Here is an 18,700-nt window from a genome sequence, read left to right as displayed (position 1 = left end):
TTCAATCTTATATTTTGCTTTGTTTTTGAGAAGTGTAAAGACGTTTGCGGCACACACGTGCAGTAAAATGTCAATTTAAGAATTATGTCGGCAACCAGTCCTTAAAAAAAAAAATGAAAGGTAAACAAATGGAAAATGCATGATACAAACAAGGCAGGAAAATCTGGATGATTTGGTAATCATTAAATGGGCTGTGGGATATTTATATTTTCATTGTCTGTTGTATTTTTATTTTTTTTACCTCACAGCAGGATACCGTTATCGAATTATAAATTGTATTTTTGTTTTGTTTTTATTTAACCTTTTATTGCCAATATTGATAGATTGCTATGTCAATATAACCAACTTCGGTTTGTCATCCCAGGGGATAATGAAATGATTAATATCTGCTCATACCTGAGTCTCCAGAATTTGATAATTTTTCCCCTTGAATCACATCAAAGTCGCTGAGTGTCAGAGGCTGAGTGTAGTCATCATACTTGTGGTGTGTCCACAACACATCTTTGGGAATGACCAAAAGTTGGCGATATGCACCAGGCAAAGAATAATCTCTGTAATGATGAATGAGTTTTTAAAAATGTCAATTCAGGAGAGTAAAATGCTGAATACAAATATAATCCAATGCACAGCTGCCAAGTTATATTTCCACAAAAAATTCCCCTCTAAATGTAAAAAAATCTAGTCCCTTAAAAATCCACTGCATATAAAAATAAATAAAAAAGGTCAGAGCAAATTAGAAAAGCAAAAGAGAACACCTTGCCCAACCTTTTAATGATCAAAGTTTTGTCTAAATTATTTAAATTATATAACAAATTCAGTTCAAGCTAATTTTATCATTTATTTCTCTTGTCCATTTGTTTGCCTTGGTTATGCAATCGTTACGTGGGTGGGGTTCCCAACCTCCCATAGTGGGCGGGGAGGCACTTACTTCTGCTATCCCCCAATAAATGTTTTCATGTTTTTTAAGAGTTTTACGGCGCTTGCAACACATTAAGGTCATATCAGCGCCAGTAAAAAGGAAGAAAATGGAATAATCAAAAGTTCTAGAATTACAATTAAAGCACCCAAGAAAAGGTAAGACAAAGGGGAATTTGTTCAAATAGGAAACAGATGTAGATTCCAAGAGCACACTATCAAAGTAATTAGTTTGAGATCACCTAAAAGTCTCATCCACACACAAGCCCAGGTCCCAACTAAGAGGTATACACTCAATGTTTAAAAATCATATATAATATGTAAACAATACAATACAGTGCATAACAGGGAGATGATTTACAAGGAAAAAAATATCATCTCCCAAAACTTTAACTATACATTTGATTGTTTCCCTCCCAGCTAGGGTATCCAGCCAGGGCCAGGACAAAACCAAGTAATCTCATTCCAAGACAAAGACAGGAAGCATGTTGGAAAACAGACATAGGGGGATAGAAGACACAGTATGTACCTCCCTGCCCACTATATGAGGTCAGGAACCCCGCCCAGGTTTTCCAACTTGCTTTCTGTCTTTGTCCTGGCCCTAAGGGGAACAGTCATATGTATAGAAAAGAGTTTTTGGGAGATATTCTTTTTTCTTGTAAATCATCTGTCTGTTATGCATTGTAATATTTTTGTTTTACATATAAATGATTTGTAAACATTAGAGTGTGTTCCCCTTAGTGGGGACCTGTGCTTGTGTCAAGATGAGACATTTAAGTGATCTCAGACTAATTACACTGATAGTGTGCTATTGGAATCTAAATTTGTTCCTTATTTGAATAATTCCCCTTTGTCTTCCTTTTGCTAGGGTACTTTAATTGTAATTTTAGAACTACTTACTATCCCATTTTCTTCCTTTTTACTGGCACTGATATAACCTAAGCAAGCTCCGTAAAACCCTTAAAAACAAACATACAATCATTACTATCTTTATTCAAACGATTCTCTGATGCTCCTGAGTGTCTACATCAAAACTAAGCTTCCTGATAATTGACCTAGCTTTTAAAAAAGCAAATGCAAAGCTCATTTCCAAGCATGATCAAAGCACTTCATTCTGCTGTTGTCATTTACACCACAGGCCACATGACGCCAAATTTCCATCTCACATGTACAAGCATTCCTTTGTGTACTACTTTGTGTTTACAAGATCTATTACTGCTATAATTTGGTGTTCATTCATACCTAAGTATAGTTATTTGTGCCTTGTTTTAGTTTTTAAGGATTTTATAGACACATTCAGGTCAAAACAGTTGGATAGTAAAAAAAAAATATTCAAATATTACAATTAATAGCACTCATGAAAAAGTAAAACAAAGAAGACTTTTTTTTAAAAACATGTGAGCTTTTATATGGAGCAACATCCACTCAACTTCCTCAAAGTGCTTTACAAGTAATCCCTAGCCAACAGCAACACTTAACATGTAGAATGAGACATAATGCCTGTTATTACAATTTTTGTCGGATAGAGACAATGCTGTAAACGACCAGATACTCATTTTACACCTGAGTACGGTGAGAGAAGGTGAGTACAGAGCCTTATCCAAAGACTCAACTATGCCCCCCCCCCCCCCCCCCCCCTCACCCTAGGACCTTCTGATTCGAAGGCGAATGTCATACCACAAGATCACATAGCCGCATTTAAAAAGGAAATACCAAACTTACAGTGACATTCCCATTATAGCCATGTTCCAAGAAAATACCTCCATAGTATTATATAGGCTGTAAAATGGGGATTTTATAATTTCTCATAGCTCAGCTCCCATTGCACCTGAGGCCGTTGTATACAAGCTGTACTGAATATATTAATAATACTTATAACAAGATCCTTAAAGGGTGTGTTAAAAGTTAGAGCTCCACTTACTTTTGAGGTCGTCTCATATTGTGAATGTCAAGGCCATCCGATGTCAATAGTTCCTTGTACCAGTCACCAACTGAAGCATGATGAGGAGAAATGACACATTACTTGGACAGTGAATGAATTATTGAACAAACAAGGAATTAGAGGAATCATTCAATAAATAAATAGGTGAATAAAATGAATGGAGGCTTGCATGAATGAATGAATGAATGAGTGAATGGCTGAATAAAAGAATATATATATATATATATATAAATGGATAAAATTCAAAGACCTAACTGCAATATCCCTTCTTCATTTCTTCATAAAAATAAATTGATTTAGACTAACAATTTCTTGCCCATTTTGAAAATTACTTTTGACCTGACAAAATCAAGTTTAATATCAGAAACTTTATTTCAGAATATTTATTTTTTCCTTAAGAGCTATACGTGAAATAAGCAGAACAAAAATTTTCAAACCCAATTTTTCCAAAATCTCAAAATGTCAAGAGACCAGTTAATAATATTCAAAGTCCAAGTGCCTTTTAAATCAAATTGTAACATAAGAATTTTTTGGGGGTCTTTTTTAACTGAAGCATCTCTATTCAAATTTGATTTCTTACTGAATAGATTTACCCAGTTTTTCCAGGTCCAGTGACAGTTGTGAAAAACTTTAATAATATTGCCAGTTTGTTGAACAGTAAAAATTGAAAATTGGATGAATGGGAAAAGAGGACCTTTGAAGTATAAACACAGACCTTGGTTATTTGGATATAAAACGTCATAACCAGGCAGGGGAAGTACCACATCAGTCATTGTGTAGTTATCAATCGTGTCCTCTGTGACCACTATTGGTGTTGACGACCCTGCAATGTATAAGGGTTAATAGAGAGAAAGGGAGGGAGGGAGAGAGAGAGAGAGGGGGAGAGAGAGAGAGAGAGGGGGAGAGAGAGAGAGAGAGAGAGAGAGAGAGAGAGAGAGAGAGAGAGAGAGAGAGAGAGAGAGAGAGAGAGCATAAAAGCTACATTTATTTCTCAAAGCGACTCCACATGACAGTGGCAACATGTCTTATGCAATGCCGTTTTTTCATGAATAAATTTATTTTTTTCCCAAATGTGTGACATCGAGATCATTTGTTTGTTCGTTTTTATGGGTTTTACCATGCTTGTGACACTTTTGGGTCATGTCAGAGCAAGTAAGAAGGAAAACAATGTGATGGTCAAATAATTCTGAATTACAACTGAAAACATCAGAGAAAAAGTAAGACAAGGGTATTGGTTAAAAAAGGGCCAAGAGCAAGCCATCAATGTGCTTAGTTTGAGGTCACCTCAAAGTCCCATCCAGACACGAGCACAGGACTCCACTAAGAGGAATACATTCAAATGCCAAATAAAATATATTAAAAGCAAAAGTATATATAAATAGTACGTAGAGACAATCCACAGAGAAAAAAATACCATGTCCCAAACTAATACTATACATTTGACTGTTTCAACCACGGACTCCAGTCAATGCCAGAACAATAACCAGGAAATCTCATTTCAAGACAAAGAAAGCAACAGGAAAACAGACACAGGGTGATAACAGGTACAGCAAGAGTGGCATTCCCATCGGCCATGGGACATCAAAAGACCCCATCAAGATGAAGTTGTTATTATGTTGGGGTGAACCAAATACTAACCAGACGCTTATAATCAAAATGATCAAAACCACATTATTTTCAACGTTATGCTGTTAACTATCTCCTTACCAGCCATTTTCAGGATTTCCCCCAAAACTTCACACCCAACTAACATGAAAATATATTTTTTATCGCTCAAACACAATAGCAGTAAGTTATTGTGATACATAATTTCTTTAGCAAAACATGCTCTACAACATACTGTTCATTTTTTAAAAATTTTATGATGTACAAAAGAAATTTAAATAAGAAAAATATTGGTTGTATCGTAACGAATGTGACGTTTTTCCTTGGTTAGTAAGGAGAGGGTTAAGAAAAATAACTTCATTTTCCATATTAAAGAATATAGATATTAAAAATACTTAGTAAGTCAGACTTAATTTTCAATTATCTGGTTCACCTCCACGTACAAGAAGATAGAGGTAATTGGACATATTTTATCCAAAACTCTTATCACAGAATAAGTCCTGATAACTCGGTAGCAAATGATTAACAAGTAAAGGAACTAGTTCAAAAGAAAGGATTCTACTGAGTTTTTCAGAATCCAAACAGTAGATTGGCTAGCTGAGTCTATTAGATATACTAGAAGGTACATTGTGATAGTCAAGTATGATATCCAAAGGGTAGCAAGCAATTGTTAATGTTTGTTTAACTCATCAAACCAATATAAACTCCAACCCCAAGGGCCTTATGCTAATGAAGGATTACTTACCACAGATTAATGTATAGATACTTAATTTTATCTTGTCAATAGATAACTCTCATCAAGATCTGTCTCGGGAAGTATGAGGTTCGATCCCCAGCTCAGGCAGGCTGTTTTTTAGAAAGTGTTTTTTTTTCTTGATTTTATTTTCTGCTTTGTCTGACATTGTTTCATACACACTTTCCCAGATCTTTATTGGACACCAGTGCCTTCTCCTTTATTTGTCAATTTGACATTTTCAACTATCGTATCCCTTTGACCTGATCAAACAATAATTTCTCCCAATATTTACTTGAATTAAAAAAAAAAAAAAGAGACTTTAGCGTTTTCAACTTGAAAGCAGCAGAAGCCATAATGTGACAAGAGCTTCACTGAAGTTGTTATGTGAAACCATTAGGTCAGTGGTTATGGGCAGCTATGTGGTCTTGTGGTATGACACTCGTTTTCGAATCGGAAGGATAAGGGTTCAAGCCTCGTTCGGCGCTCTTTACTCACATTCTCTCACCGTACTCAGGCATAAAATGAGTACCTGGCCATTAACAGCATTGTCTCTGTTGGAAAAATTGTAATATCGCCTAATAGGCGTCATGTCTTTTTTGTAAAGAGCTTTGAGCATGTTTGGTGGATATTGCGCTAAATAAAAGCTCAAGTTTTTTTTAAATTTGTGATATCATTTAGATAAATAAAGGGAAAAGTTATTGTTCAGTAGATCAGGTTAAGATTTAACTTGAGCCACGTCTGTAAAGGCTTAACTTAAAAAAGAATACCTTCTTTCAGCATCTGTGACTGTCTTTTCAGGACTAAATCCCCTAAGACTACACCTTGACCCAGTTGTTTCAATCGTCTGGAGGCCATCGTGTTCCAAACCAAGGATTGGTAACTATGTATGTACAAAAGACGGGTATTGCGGGAAAGCTTGAAAGGACAAAGAAAGATATATAATATAGATTACCAAGAAATTGCCACTTACTGTATTGTTTTGTGCATTTATCTAGTTTTCTTGGGATGATGATGATGATGATGATGAAGAGGGGAGAATAATGATGATGATGACAATAACATCAAAAAGTATAATTTTCTGTCAATGATGTAAATGAAAATATATAGCATATATTTTATATATATGACATCACTTTGAAGTGCACACTTTTCTTATATAAGGGCATAGGAGGACAAGTAATGTTGTTTGTTTTTAAGGGTTTTATAGGGCTTGCAACACATTTAGGTTATATCAGCGCCAGTAAAAAAGAAGAAAATGGGATAGTAAAAAGTTCTAAAATTACAATCAAAGCATCCAAGAGAAAGTAAGACCAAGGGGAACTTGGATCAAATAGACCCCAGATGTAGATTCCAAGAGCATACCACCAATGTGCTTAGTTTGAGATCACCTATAAGTCTCATCCGCACACAAGTACAAAATCCAACAAAGAGGAATACACTCAAATGCTTACATTATACAGTCAAAATAACAATATAATAATTAGTAAACAGCAAGCTCACTTGAGCAGAACAATGCAGAAAACTAATTTGCATGGGATTAATTAGGCTACTTACCATTGTTCCTTATAATTAGTATCCAATCAGTGAAGAAACTAGAAACGGTCAACCAGTTTGTTTACAATGTGAGGCAATTGAGATTTACTGTAGCAATCCCTAGCTTTCGATTTGAAGGTGTCTAAATACCTCACTTCCGGCTTTAGCATTTTTCTTTTTTCATACTTTCACTTCCCTCCAGGTAAATGTGGTCAATTTTGGCTTAGACGAAACAGTTAAATTTATCGCTCAGCGGCTCAGTTAAAATTAGCTACCATTGGGATCACGACAGGTTTGGAAAGTTTGTTTGTTTTTGTTTTTAAGGGTTTTACGGCGCTTGCAACACATTAAGGTCATATAAGCGCCAGTAAAAAGGAAGAAAATGGGATAGTAAAAAGTTCTAGAATTACAATTAAAGCACAAAAGAAAAGGTAAGACAAAGGGGAATTGGTTCAAATAGGGAACAGATGTAGATTCCAAGAGCACACCGTCAAAGTACTTAGTTTGAGATACCTAAAAGTCTCATCCAGACACAAGCACAGGTCCCAACAAAGAGGAATACACTCAAATGTTTACCAATCATATAATATAATATGTAAACTAAACATAATACAATGCATAACAGAGATATGATTTACAAGGAAAAAAAAATCATCTCCCAAAACTACAACTATACATTCGACTGTTTCCCTCCCAGCCAAGGAATTCCAGCCAGGGTCAGGACAAAACCAAGTAATCTCATTCCAAGACGACAGGAAACAATTGGAAAACGGGTATGGGGGGATAGAAGACACAGCATGTACCCCCCTGCCCACGGTTTGGAAAGTGAAAAAATAATTTCACGAAGGCTGTGTGAAAATACACTGGGATTGTTTAGACACGGCAATTCTAAAAAGTGTCACTTAGCCTTGGCAATATATCTATCATCAATATATATGGCCCATGAGCTATGCGTAGCGCTATGGAACATTCCTAATTACTTTACTGTCATTCGACTACGATTCATGAAGTCTTTCTTTCTTTCCCTTTTTAAAATATTTGAATTTGACGAATTGACTGATTTCAGTTAATTGACTGAGAATTTACAGGTCTAAATAATACATAACAGAGAGATGATTTACAAGGAAAAAAAGATCATCTCCCAAAACAATAGCTATGCATTTGACTGTTTCCTCCCAGCCAGGGCCAGGACAAAACCAAGCACTCATTCCAAGACAAAGACAGAAAAGCATGTTGGAAAACAGATATAAGGGGATAGAAGACGCAGTAAGTGCTCCCCTGCCCACTATGGGAGGTCAGGAACCCCACCCAGGAGGATGAGTAAGATAAAAGAATTAAATCAGAGTATAAAATGTAGTAGCTTAGCTATAATAGTAAAGTTTGTAAATTTCATTGGTGAAGAACATTCAATACAACATTACTTTCTCAAGTGCATTAAAGGGTTTTGCTTTCTTCATCAAAGCTTCTAGAATATTCCTCTCCAGCCCACAGTAGCGTGGTGTCACATCCAAGGTGCATGCTGGATCTTTGGTTTTCGCCCACATCTTCTGGAATTTGTCTTTTGCAGGAGTATCTATGGAAAAAAATAAATTGATCAACTATTTTGTTATAAATGTTATTTAACAAGATGTCAACAACAACATACATTTACAATGAAATTCTAACAAACTGATAACTGCTAAACTTTATTTGAAAAATATGACAAACCAACAGGGATTCAACTCTCTCTCTCTCTCTCTCTCTCTCTCTCTCTCTCTCTCTCTCTCTCTCTCTCTCTCTCTCTCTCTCTCTCTCCTTCTCTCCTCTCTCCTCTCTCTCTCTCTCTCTCTCTCCTCTCCTCTCCTCCCTCCCTCCCTCCCTCCCTCCCTCCCTCCCTCCCTCCCTCCCCCTCCCTCCCTCCCTCCCTCCCTCCCTCCCTCCCTCCCTCCCTCCCTCCCTCCCTCCCTCCCTCCCCCTCCCTCCCTCCCTCCCTCCCTCCCTCCCTCCCTCCCTCCCTCCTCCCTCCCTCCCTCCCTCCCTCCCTCCCTCCCTCCCTCCTCCTCCTCCCTCCTCCCCCTCTCTCCACTCTTCTCTCTCTCTCTCTCTTCTTCTCTCCATTCTACTCTCTCTTCTCATCTCTCTCTCTCTCATCCCCTCCTCTCATTCTCACTCGTCTCTCTCTCTCTCTCCTCTCTCTCTCTCTCCTCTCTCTCTCTCTCTCTCTCTCTCTCTCTCTCTCCTCTCTCCTCCTCTCCTCTCTCTCTCCTCTCTCTCTCCTCTCCTCCCTCCCTCCCTCCTCCCTCCCTCCTCCCTCCCTCCCTCCCTCCCTCCCTCCCTCCTCTCCTCCCTCTCTCTCTCTCTCTCTCTCTCTCTTCTCTCTCTCTCTCTCTCTCCTCTCTCTCTCTCTCTCTCTCTCCTCACTCTCTCTCTCTCTCTCTTCCACACAAACACCCCAACACATCAACAAACCTACTATATTTCAAAAGTACTAATCATGAAATCAAAACAATTGCTTTTAATCTATTGTTTTCTTTTCCAGAAAAAGGAAAAAAAGGTCAGCTCGTTTATAATGTCAACTGCAGTTAATTTGTGTTTGTTTTCTTTGAAGTCAGAGAAGCAGGTTTTAGGTACTTGACCACCATCCAGACCTGCCAACTCTTCATATTCCAAAAGTGGAATCAGAAAGGTCAGAAAATAGGAATTTTTTTAAAAAGGGTTTTACGGCGCTTGCAACACATTTAGGTTATATCAGCGCCAGTAAAAAGGAAGAAAATGGGATAGTAAAAAGTTCTAGAATTACAATTAAAGCAGCCAAGAAAAAGTAACACATAGGGGAACTGGGAAAAAATAGGGATCAAATGATTCCAAGAGCATGCTACCAATGTACTTAGTTTGAGATCACCTATAAGTCTCATCAGGACACAAGCACAAAATCCAACAAAGAGGAATACACTCAAATGCTTATATTATACATTCAAAATAACAAATATAATAATACATAACAGAGATATGATTTACAAGGAAAAAAATATCATCTCCCAAAACAATAACTATGCATTTGACTGTTTCCCTCCCAGCTAAGACTCCGGCCAGGGCCAGGACAAAACCAAGTAATCTCATTCCAAAACAAAGACAGATAGCATGTTGGAAAACAGATATAAGGGGATAGAAGACACAGTATGTACCTCCCTGCACGCTATGGGAGGTCAGGATCCCCACCCAGGAAATAGGAATTTGAGACAAAAAAAATAGGAATTTTTTAACAATGGATAATTATGTATCAAAATTACCACCAACTTTGCCACCAAACACATAAAGACAGTATTTGGGCACAGATGGAAAAACTACATATCACATTTAGGTAATGGAATAGGGAAGGGGGAAAGAAGTGCAATTAATTTTCCTATTTAACTCCCTTTTGGCAATCATTAAAAAAAAATTACAGCTTTTTAACCCCCCTCCAGTTTTTTCTTCTTACCATTATCCTCATTTTTGAAAATCTGAATTTTAGAGACAGCGGTGGAATAGTGGAAAATATGAATGATTCCACCAAAAGCGGAAGGGTTGGCAGATATGCACCATCCCTCCAGTAAACGGTCAAAATTAATCATTAAAATTGATGAAGAATCATTCTCCAAACAGAAGGAATTCGATGAATATTTGATTGCTAAAAATTTTAACTCAAAATTAGAAAGCTGTTGGTTGATGGCTTCAAGTCTGTAATTCATACCACAATGTCCAGCATTTTATTCAATTTCTTTTCCAATTAAGTTAGGAATTAATGTGCTCTAGATATAAGCCTACTGATAAACTCTAGAGATAACTACATTACCATTCCGAGGTGCAAGAATCAAGTCAATCGCACGCCCCCAGTCTCCTTTCAGCAATGCACTATGGAAAGATGTAATATACCGACAATCAATATTAATAGTAATAACAATAATAATAATAATAATAATAATAATAAAAAAATTAAATCAAAATCATGATAACGACAACAATACAAATAAAAACAGCAACAACAACAACAATAACAATAATAATAATAATAATAATAATAATAATAATAATAATAATAATAATAACAGTGATAATAGACATGTCATCGATAAATTAAAATAAAAAATACCCATTCATTGACATTAAAACAGCCCAGAGCACTGTTCTCTAAAAATTGAGTGTTATTACCAAATTCCAAAACATACTGAAGACTATAATATAAACATATCATAACACTCTTCAGTCAGACAACCTCCTCGTGGTAAAAACAAAGGAAAGAAAAGAAAAGTAAAAAAGATTTCTGAAAAAAAAAAATTTTCACCAATTTTTTAAGCTCAATTTCATGGGCAACGATTGCAAACACAAATAAAGAGACAGCCTCCCTACCCACACACACATTTTCAAGATTATTTTAAATAACAATTACAAAATCTTAATTAATAAAATTCTAACAATAAGTGCAATTATATTGTGCTGTCTATATATACAGCATGCTTATCTTACTATATATATAGTACAAAAAGTACTGTAGTACAAAAAAAGCTCAATAAATTTACAAGGAGCATTTACATAATTCTAAATCATTTAACGCTAATACCTGCCTATCCTGTGAGTAGGGACAGCTGTTGTACCAAACCTTTGCATGCCAAAATAATTGATGAACCCTTTGTCCTTCAGAGAGGCCAAAGCTGCATCTACATCGTCATGACTTGCTTGGATATTCCTAACAAATTAAAAAACAAAAGGATAAAGTTAAATATGATAAATGTCAATGAATTACAAAGAAACGTTAGCACACCACTTCAATTTGGTGTTATAAATATCAGGATGGACAAGACACATTCAATCTGAATTATGAAATGTGAGTTGAATTAAATGCTTTTATTGAGAAAAATGAATATAACTTTTTTTTTATTGCAAGGTTTCGTAATTTTATCCATTTTGATTTAAATATTCAGCATCTGATTCATCTCATGCCAGATAGAGGCAGTGGGTCCCAAATAAATCTAAAGAAAAATTTTATCCAACAGGTCTGAAATGGCTTATAAAATCTATTTCTTATCTAAACACCAGACAATATCAAAAAATAAATAAATAAACAAAAACACATAAAATTAAAAACCCAGTAAATTTCAAACTGAGGTCAATAATATCAAGAATGTCCTGATTAAAATATGAGAAAAATTTATCATTTCCTATATTAAAAAATGAATAATTCAGCTACAAAATTTTCTTCCTTTGCAAAATAGTATTCTGTAGCATACCTTAACACAATGGTAAAATGATTTCCTGATAGTTGTCCTAGTTGTAAGGGATGTTCCACATACCTATAGACACAAAAAAAAATGATACAAGGTAAGGAAAAATTTTTAACATATAATTATATATGAATGTTGCGTGTATAGAAAAGCATCTAACATTTAATGAAGCTAAATCATTAAGTCGAAAGTAGTCATACAACGACAAGGTTTTTTGAAGATCATGGCTTTCTCCAATTTTCCACAAAAAATGTCAAATCTGTTTTATCTACCTAGTTCAAGACAGTTTGAGAGTAAGCTATTATTGAGATTATAAATACCCAAATGAAAAACTTGTCTACGTAATGTACATTAATAATTTTCATATTTTGTTAATTGCCCAAAAATCAATCGCACATCGTGAGAATTATTTTTATTTTTCAAGTGCTTGTGCATGTGGGACTCGTCTTCAATGTTAGTTAAACATTTTACCATTGAATGGTGCAGGGCGGTGTCGGTATTCGGTTATTAGTTTCAATTTTATACAGATTTAGAGCAAGTCAGTCGAGAAGGACAGAGAATCGATAGTTATTGATATTCTTAGCTTCTGATCCGAAATGTGTTGTTAGATTCAAATGATTTTTTGCTGATTTTTGTTTGTTTGCCGCTAAAGTGACTTCAAACCTTTCTTGAACAAATAGTTAACACTCAAAAACAGTTTTTAGAAGTATAATGCCCATTTTATTCAATACAAGTCTGTTTCCCAGAGTTTTTGCAGAAGACCAAAAAATACAAATTTTCAATAAATCACATCTTTAAAACTATGACAGATAGAGTAGTGCAGTTTATTTTATATAAAAACAGTAAATATCAAATTAATAAAATATCAAAATTTCATTACGATACAACTTAATGAATAACTTGGTTTTTAAAACTTATTAAAAACTCAGTCTTCAACGCTTGTCAAGGTAAAAAAAAAATCCTCAAGTCTCAAGAGAGTTAAAAGAGTGCGTAAAAGATAAAGATCTTGAACATGATAACAACAGAAATGAAAAAAACTTACCTAAAATCACCAAGACCCATGTTCCATAATACTTTGTTCAGGTTTACAAGCTTTTTGGGATGAATTCTACAATCACAGGTAAAAATAATAATGAAAATAACTGAAAAACCTAAAAGCAATCGAAAACAACTCATAATTTGAAACGCTGATACATTTATGTGGTTTATTAAAATATTTCATTAACGAAAATAACAAAAGACCCCACCTAGTACTAGCTCTCTTTGATATCATAAGTGTTAATAGCTGGGTACTCTTTTTACACCAAGTTGACTGAGGGGGTAATATGTGCAAAGTGTTTTACCTGAAGACAATATGCTGGGGTTAGCGTTTTGCCATCATTTTCACTCACCTGGTTAATTACCACACAAAACATCACTTGATTATTTTGTTACAAAGCTCTGCATTGCTGAGCAACCGACATGTGAAGTCAAAAATAATCATTTTTATCTTGAGATCTTAATTTGTGACAAATTTCAAAGCATTCTTTTACAATAATCATTATCAAATTCAATTACACACAGTAAAGAATTACACACAGTAAAGAAAATAATGAAACTACCTGTGAGCTGTGATTTCTTGAGTAGTTTTAGCTCGTTTATCTTTGCTACCAGCATACTGGAACATGCTTTCTCTGACTCTGTTATGAGAGGGGAAAAAAAGGAAAAGATATAACGAGGCAACAGATATAGGAAAAACTATTAGATGGGTTAGAATGAGTGAAAAAATGGCAAAGCATGAGCCAGAAAAGGAAAAAGGAGAAGGAAGTAATAGCAGAGTTGCCAAACTATAATTCTATAAAACAGGATTAGATATATTTTTTTTAAATCTTGATTTTTATTCCAAGACAAGAGTACAAAATACAAACTTTAAAAAGAAACAAACAAAAATAAAAACACACAAAATTTTTCAAAGACTGACTGACCCTCATATCTTCATTCAAGAAATATGAAAAGTAACAAATAATTCTACAATCAATAAAAATATATGAAAATTAAGAATTTAGTTTTGTTATGAAATCCAATAGAAATATGTCAAAATCAACATTTATTTAAAAGCTTGAACTTTATATTACACAATGTGCTCAAAGTGCTTTACAGAAGGTCCCTGACAAACAGCAACATGTAGAATGAAAAATACAATATTTCCAACAGCAGACCTGCCAAATTGAAAACTTCAAATTTAGTCATTTTCATTGACAAGGAAATTAGTCATTTCTGAAAACGTGTTCGTACAACCACAATTTGACATTGATTATCACTTCAACATTACGTTGTCATGCTTATGCGCTATAGAAATGCTTTATTATTGTTATTATTATTATTATTATTATTATCATCATTATAGTGGTGGTGGTAGTAGTAGTAGTAGTAGTAGTAGAAGTAGTAGTAGTAGTAGTCGTAGTAGAAGTGGTAGTAGTCGTAGAAGTAGTAGTAGTAGTATTAGTAGTAGTAGTAGTTCTTCTTCTTCTTATCATCATTATTATTATTATTATTATTATTATTATTATTATTATTATTATTATTATTATTATTATTTAAGTATTACTAAGAATTAAAAATTCGTAATTTTCAATACAATTTCAAATTTTCGTAATTGGCGATGAAATGTGTCTAAAATTTGTACAATTCGGCACGTATGCAATAGAGACAACGCTGTTAACAGCCAGATACTCATTTTACAAATGAGTACAGTGAGAGAATGTGGGTAAAGAGCCTTTTCTAATGACTCGAACTATGCACTGGGCGAGGCTCGAACCTAAGACCTTCCGATCCGAAAGCGAGTGTCATATTATCAAGGAATAAAATCATCAGAAATAAAACGAGTTTTAATCCTGAAATATTTTTATGACCCTCAAAAGCAAAAAAAAAAAAAAACCTTTGACAAAAAATGGGAGTTTGAAGCTCTGTGATGGCATTTAAAAATAAAAGATATTGTAAGCTATAATGGCAAAGAGCCTTCCACCAACTGAGACAAATAAATCAAACCCTCAAATGGCACTCAGGTGTGATTCAAATCATATGGAAGCTTCAATGAGTAAAACTGCATGGTATTAAGCATAATATTACATAAAATTATGATCTAAAAAGACAACTCCAAGTTTTAAAATCTTACTTCAGTTTTAAAAAATTGATTCTGGGTACATTCTTTCTTTCCATTATGAAATCACCGGTTATTGCTCAATATGGACAGCACAAATCATAACATGATTGACACAAAAATAGTTACAATTAAATTTTGAGGGGAAATAGAAAGGAAAAGTATTATTCGAGACATTATAAGAATATTTTTCCATTGACATGAAAAATGTTTGAATTCTAATAATTTGCAGATTGCTGTGCAAGGTCATAAAACTTTTCAAAGACTAATTCATTCCTCCTCCTGGTGAGTATAGTAGGGACTATTGAGTGAATCATTACTCCCAATGCAAAAATGAAAGACCTTAAAAGAAAAATACTGAGTAATCAGGACTTTTATCAAACAACAACATCAACAATACCATACCAAAACATGATTAAACTGTCAATGATTTATGTTTTCTCAGAAATTTGTTGCGTTTTATATAGACCTTGAAACTCTTTGTAATTCGTCGCAGCGAAAAAATCCAAAGAATTGAAATGAATAGTAAACAGCAAGCTCGCTTGAGCAAAACAATGGCAGAAAACTAATTTGCGCGGGAATTAATTAGGCTACTTACCATTGGTCCTTATAATTAGCTACCCAATCAGTGAAGAAACTAGAATGGTCAACCAGTTTGTTTACAATATGAGGCAATTGAGATGTACTGTAGCAATCCCTAACTTTCGATTTGAAGGTGTCTACATACCGCACTTCCGGCTTTCGCATTTTACTTGTTTCATACTTTTACTTCCCTCCAGGTAAATGTGGTCAATTTTGGCTTAGACGAAACAGTGAAATTTATCGCTCAGCGGCTCAGTTAAAATTGGTTACCATTGGGATGATGACAGGTTTGGAAAGTGAAATAATAATTTCACGAAGGCTGTGTGAAAATACACTGGGATGTGTTCAGACGAGGCAATTCTAAAAAGTGTCACTTAGCCTTGGCAATATATCTATCGTTAATAAAAACAACCCATGAGCTATGCGTATCGTTGTGGAACACTCCTAATTACTTTACTGTCATTCGACTACGATTCATGAATTCTTTCTTTCTTTCCTTTTTTAAAATATTTGAATTTGACAAATTGACTGATTTCAGTTAATTGACTGAGAGTTTACAGGTCATATAAAATGAAAAGACCAGGAAAAATGGTGAGCCATTTCCAATCGATCTCATGTGAGATGACACAAAAAGTAAGTAAGCAAAACAAAAATGTTTTAAAAATCATGAATCCTTTTACCTAAGATTTTTGGCAAGAAGTCCAATGGCATCCATAGTATCTTTGTTTTCTTTATACAAGACAAATCTCACATAACGACAAGACTTTTTTGATTGCGGCCATTCATCTCGGATCACATCTCTAGTTTTACCTGCATGATATTAATATTAATATATTTTATAAAATATATAAATATTGTAAAACTGATATGCATTTAGGCAAATGATAACATTTTTAAAAAGAACTCAATACAAAAGACCATAAATGTTTTGAGGGAAAAGCAAAGAGCGTTAAGGGTGATCTAGAAATAAATAGTTCTTTAAAGGTTTATTGCACTTTGAATTTGAGTTAAATACCAGTTTCTGTGACAATAAAAACAATAAGAACAATTATTAATTGCTGAACAGATACAGGTCTATAACTATCAAAAAGACCCTTTGAGGATTGGGCAGGAGGAAGATGAGAGAGAGGTGGGAGAGTAAGAGGGTGATCTCCTTAAAAAAAATCTGCAAAATTTTGTACTAAAACCTGATTTATTTTGATACTTTACTAATTGAGCTATGGTCGATCTAAAGTTATATATTTTTTAAAAAATCATTCCATTACTTCAAGTATTGTATTTAACTTTAAAAACCTTTATTTTCATTGCTTTCTTTTAATCCCATAGAAATTATCTCAATAAACTGATAAAGTATCTAAAGGATCCAATATTCAAAGTTTATTTTTAGGCAATTTGCAATACAAATCACAAATCAAAACATAAAAATGAATTTTCTTTATGTCAAACACAGCTGACCACATTGTGAAATTGTTCGGCAGTTTTGGGAGATTGAAATTAAAAAAAAAAAAACATCTTGAAGTTGTCAGAGCGGGCACTTAGGCGGAATCCATTTTTCGAAACGGGCATTTAGAGTTGTGTTTTACAGAGCAAAAATTCTGTTTTGTAGAGAAAGCGGGCAATTAGGTGAAATGGGCATTAGACGGCAGGCAAGTAGGCGATCACCACTGTATAGCATAAAGTAATGTAAAATTACTTCATACATGCCTGTTAATGGCTGATGAAAAATTGTCTGAACTTTTTGAACACGCAAAAATAGACCAAACTGACATGAAGAAGAAGAAGAAGAAGAAGAAGAAGAAGAAGAAGAAGAAGAAGAAGAAGAAGAAGAAGAAGAAGAAGAAGAAGAAGAAGAAGAAGAAGAAAAATGATTGTTTTGTTTTGAAGGGTTTTACGGCGCCAGTAAAAAGGAAGAAAATTGGATAGTAAAAAGTTCTAGAATTACAATTAAAGCACCCAAGAGAAAGTAAGACAAAGGGGAATGGGAACAAAAGGGGATCAGATGTAGATTCCAAGAGCATACCACCAATTTACTTAGTTTGAGATCACCTATAAGTCTCATCCGGACACAAGCACAAAATCCAACAAAGAGGAATACACTCAAATGTTTAAATTATACATTATAAATAACAAATATAATAATACATAACAGAGAATGATTTACAAGGAAAAAAATATCATCTCCCAAAATAATAACTATGCAATTGACTGTTCCCCCCCCCCCCCCAGCCAGGACTCAGACGAGGGCCAGGAAAAAAACAAGTAAGCTCATTCTGAGACAAAGACAGAAAGCATGTTGGATAACAGATATAAGGGAATAGAAGACACAGTATGTACCTCCCTGTCCGCTATGGGAGGTCAGGATCCCCACCCAGAAAAAAAAAGAATAAGAGGTGCAGTCATGTGTGAAAGAAGGAAAAGAGAAAAAGCAATCACGATCTTATAAGAAATAAAACTTTTGCTATAAGCATTCATAAACTTTTCATTCGAAGAAAATATTTATTTTGCATTCATTATTCCGGTTCACTTTCGACCGGATACATAGAAAGCATAGGAATGGAGATTGTCAACTAGAAAATTTGTGTCGGTAGTAAAATAGAGAGAAACGGCCCCATCCGACACGCTGTGTGTGTTAGTTGATAACCGAGGATGCGTGTGTTCGACAACTAGCAACATGACAAGACTTGTGGCGAGACACAGCGATGAATCGGCAATAACACAGCTGGTACATGAGAGCATCATTGGCAGCGAACACGTGCGAGTGGTGCCACATCCTGTAGAGTGTGCAAATGGTGGTAATTATGACAGGATGTTCTGAGTGAAGCAGACCAAGCATCAATCCAGAAAATTGTCATAGATAGAAACAAAGATGCTACACATAATATATTGGTATGTATATATTCAATAGTATAGTTCTTTGATTTTATCACAGCTGGTCTGCCATTATAATTAAGACTTCAAAGAATCCAGAATTGTGCTGCCAGATTGATTCTGTTGTGTAATGAAATTATAGA

General features: G+C 34.7%; 1 protein-coding gene across 1 annotated transcript in view; it reads right to left on the bottom strand.

The window, feature by feature from the left end:
- The window catches only part of LOC144975053 (pseudouridylate synthase 7 homolog), a 50,454-nt gene that overhangs the window by 14,147 nt on the left and 17,607 nt on the right, over window positions 1–18,700 (bottom strand). The window contains exons 6-16 of the mRNA XM_078918734.1: window positions 16,370–16,499; window positions 13,570–13,647; window positions 13,011–13,076; window positions 11,975–12,037; window positions 11,308–11,433; window positions 10,543–10,601; window positions 8,153–8,304; window positions 5,966–6,113; window positions 3,573–3,680; window positions 2,837–2,906; window positions 397–551 (exon numbers count right to left, since the gene is read on the bottom strand). Coding sequence (XP_078774860.1) covers window positions 397–551; window positions 2,837–2,906; window positions 3,573–3,680; window positions 5,966–6,113; window positions 8,153–8,304; window positions 10,543–10,601; window positions 11,308–11,433; window positions 11,975–12,037; window positions 13,011–13,076; window positions 13,570–13,647; window positions 16,370–16,499 — 1,155 coding nt within the window. The remainder of the gene's footprint in view (window positions 1–396; window positions 552–2,836; window positions 2,907–3,572; window positions 3,681–5,965; window positions 6,114–8,152; window positions 8,305–10,542; window positions 10,602–11,307; window positions 11,434–11,974; window positions 12,038–13,010; window positions 13,077–13,569; window positions 13,648–16,369; window positions 16,500–18,700) is intronic.

This window comes from Berghia stephanieae, chromosome 6 (genome assembly GCF_034508935.2).
Source record: "Berghia stephanieae isolate SIO BIC M18660-M18661 chromosome 6, UCSD_Bste_1.3, whole genome shotgun sequence".
Classification (NCBI taxonomy): domain Eukaryota; kingdom Metazoa; phylum Mollusca; class Gastropoda; order Nudibranchia; family Aeolidiidae; genus Berghia; species Berghia stephanieae.
This window is presented reverse-complemented; position numbering and strand designations above follow the sequence as displayed.